Here is a 3,167-nt window from a genome sequence, read left to right on the forward strand (position 1 = left end):
TTGTGTTTTCAGCTGGACGAGTGTTTCTCGTGATAGTTTGGCTAGGGAGGACCATTAATTGGAGCTCAGACGAGCACTTGCAAAGAAAATAACGATAACACTCGCAACATGTCTTCTGTGAGAAAGAGGTTGCAGGGAAGAGAAAATGGCTTTCCCTACTAGGCTTCGACGTCTATTTTGAACATTATCGATGCAGGATAAGTTTTTTTTCTAGCAGATCATGCCCTGATGTCGCAACAGTACTCCATCTTTAGACTACCGGGCTCTTCTTGCAATAATGAGATTTCTTTCAGAAAAGTTTAATAAACAACGTTTTAAAAAATCCGCCGAGCCTCGAAGTTGTAGTTTATGTTAATAGAACGTGATTAAAAGTATAACGAAGTCATACTTCGTATTGAGACCATATAATAAAGCTCTACGTAGACAGACTGACAGGTTCTAGTTCGTACATTAGAGATAGATTTGTGTAAGGGTACCCCAATAGTTCCCATTCAAAAGTTATTTCAGTTCGAAAATCTGTCGCGAATAGTGGTGCTAATCTTTTTGAAAAGAGATAATAGGGTCAACACCAGAGTTTATCAAACGAGGTCAATGCACTTGTAAACACATCGCGTGGTGTAGTCGGATTGTAACGTCACACAATGAAATTTGTAAGAACAAGTGCAGGCGGGATTGTGGAGCGATTCGTTGTTCGTTTGAAAGGTGTTAGATCGCGACGCTTTCTAATCACAATTAGTCTCATAGAATTGACGAGCCCGGATACTAATTGGTTTCAGAAAACGGCAATGCGTAGCCGGTTGTAATATAGCTGAAACTCCAGATACCCACCCTTTTAAAATAATAAATTTACGAGAAATTCAAAGGCATCTAATAAACACGAAAAGCCTCGTGTCTATTTAGTACTGTGTTGCAAACCCTTCTTTTTCAGAAAGCGAGGAATAGTGCAGAGAGAATTCCAATACGAGATGCGCGGCGAGGAAAAATAAATGCAAAGGTTATGCTGCACGATATCTTATTATAATGAACACATTTTCCTACGAACGTAACGGGACTAAAGAACATTCGGTTTATATACTATAGAAAATCTTTTCCATTAAAGGACGTTGTGTAAAGCCCAATAGGGTTTATATGGTGTAAATTGAAATGAGGTAGAAAAGTTATAAGTTTTAATGTTATGAACGGAGTGCGTTAGAACAGAGTATATAAACATTTAACAACGGGAACGAATGGGCCAGTTAAATGACTATTTCACACTTACATACGACATGGTTATTTTACATAGGTGTATGTGGTGCAAAGTGTGTTTGATCCCTCTAAGATGTTGTTCGCATAGATGGAGCGTAACGAAGAGAACGCTAGGTCCAGGCGATTAAAAGAAAAGAAAATAACGTAATGTTAAGGGTTGAAAATTAAAATAAAAACGGGTGTATATGGCACAAGCACAACCCTGATGTTGATGAGAATGACAGAAAAATGAAATAGAGAGAAAACAAAACATTTTCGGTTTAAAGTTGATGAAAACATTGGTATGACATAGGAATAGCGTTTGGGATTTTAAACAAAATAAAGTGAATGAAACATACAACCGACATTGCTAGTGTTGTAATTTAACTCCCGTTCTTAAATCCCATTAGAATGACCATAGAAATACTCGTCTAGAAATACTGGATATTGGTCGAGAACTGATCGAGAAATGTGTAGATGGCATCTGTTTTTCTTTTCATTTGCATACAGGATGTGAAAGTACTGGGATTTTAGCACGTTATCAATGAAGTACATAAAAACTAGCATACTTTATAAACATTTAAGGACATAAATAAAACGTTTTAACGGTTTTATCATGCAAACACTACCGTGTTTGAATATATGGTTAAGTGACAGGTTTAGTTGTTTTGAAATGCTTTAAAACTTCACCGCCCACTCATTTTTCGACCAAATTGCAAACAAATATTACAGTTTATAGATCACTTCTCAGCTATAAATCAAGGGGGTTCAAATCTGGCGACTGTGGAGGCCAAAAGTCTTTGGGCCAGAAACTCATGTTAGTCTCTAACCAGTTCTGTGCAATTTTGGCGCTGTGTGCGGGTGCGCCGTCCTGCTGGAACACGTAATCTGCTTTCCTGGTAATCTTTTTAACCCATGGAAGAACTTTAGTTTCCAAAATGCCTTTGTAAACAGCGGAGGTTACCCTGTATCCCTGTTCAAATCACGCCGGGGGCCTCTTCTCCCCATTGGATGTAAAGGCCCCAAGCATAATGACAGATGCTGGATACTTGGTGGTTGACACTCTCTTGTAGTTAGAGACATCTTTCCCAAAGCTTACGACCCGGTCGTTCTGCCTTTTGGAGACTAGATCGACAGTGAATGCTTTCTCATCGGAGAAAATGAAGATAAGATACCCGTGGCTCTTTAAGTCATTCAACAGGCGGGTGCTCCTCTCCAGACGTTTATGAAACATTGCAGCACTCAAGAGGGGTTTCTTGGAACGTCTTAGAATCTTTCCTCCCATGCTCTTGACCACCCTGGACACTGTGGATACAGAAATCTTCATCTTTTGTGCCAGTCTTGTCATTGTCAGCTCAGGATAATTTTCAAAGGCCTTTTTTATGTTTTTCCTTCCATTGGGTTGTACTTATAATTTAGGATTTTCTCAGGAGTCAATATTGTATCTGCAATATATAAGTATTAATTAGACGTACTCAAATGTTAGTTACAATAAATAATAATATATGAATTTATAAAAATAAAAATGTAACAGGACTTATTCAAAACCCGGTATATTTGTATTCGATTGATTTGAAATATATCTTAGTTTAGTTCAATAATTGATAATAATTAAAATGTAAAATCACATTTAAATAGCTTCGTTTTAATTCCTAAACTAACGCTCATCAAAACCTTTACGGTATGAGAATTTATATCACCTGGATAAAATATTGTAGACAACAGAGTCATGATCTGCATCGATAGACGTTGAAGTTTTACATAAGAGATAAAATTCAAGAATTATATTAAAATACGTATGGGAATAGTAAAATACATTATACACTTTACCATAGTATTTTATCATAAATATATTCACGCGGCTAAAAATCATACATAAATGCCGTATCTAACGATTACCGACGTACCTGTTGCCTTTAAATCTCCCCTGTTTGTTTAAATGT

At 36.9% G+C, this 3,167-nt stretch overlaps 1 protein-coding gene across 1 annotated transcript; it reads right to left on the reverse strand.

Annotated features, from left to right (window-relative positions):
• Positions 1-2,206: 2,206 nt before the first annotated feature.
• LOC145255546 (uncharacterized) lies at positions 2,207-2,572 on the reverse strand. Its single transcript, XM_080114001.1, has one exon. The coding sequence runs from the start codon at positions 2,570-2,572 to the stop codon at positions 2,207-2,209; it is 366 nt and encodes a 121-aa protein (XP_079970127.1).
• Positions 2,573-3,167: the final 595 nt, after the last annotated feature.

This window comes from Euprymna scolopes, chromosome 31 (genome assembly GCF_053919585.1).
Source record: "Euprymna scolopes isolate OS-2025 chromosome 31, ASM5391958v1, whole genome shotgun sequence".
Lineage (NCBI taxonomy): Eukaryota > Metazoa > Mollusca > Cephalopoda > Sepiida > Sepiolidae > Euprymna > Euprymna scolopes.

Excerpts from the sequence above, each read along its gene's own strand:
- LOC145255546 (XM_080114001.1), bottom strand. The coding sequence starts at position 2,572 with ATGACAAGACTGGCACAAAAGATGAAGATTTCTGTATCCACAGTGTCC.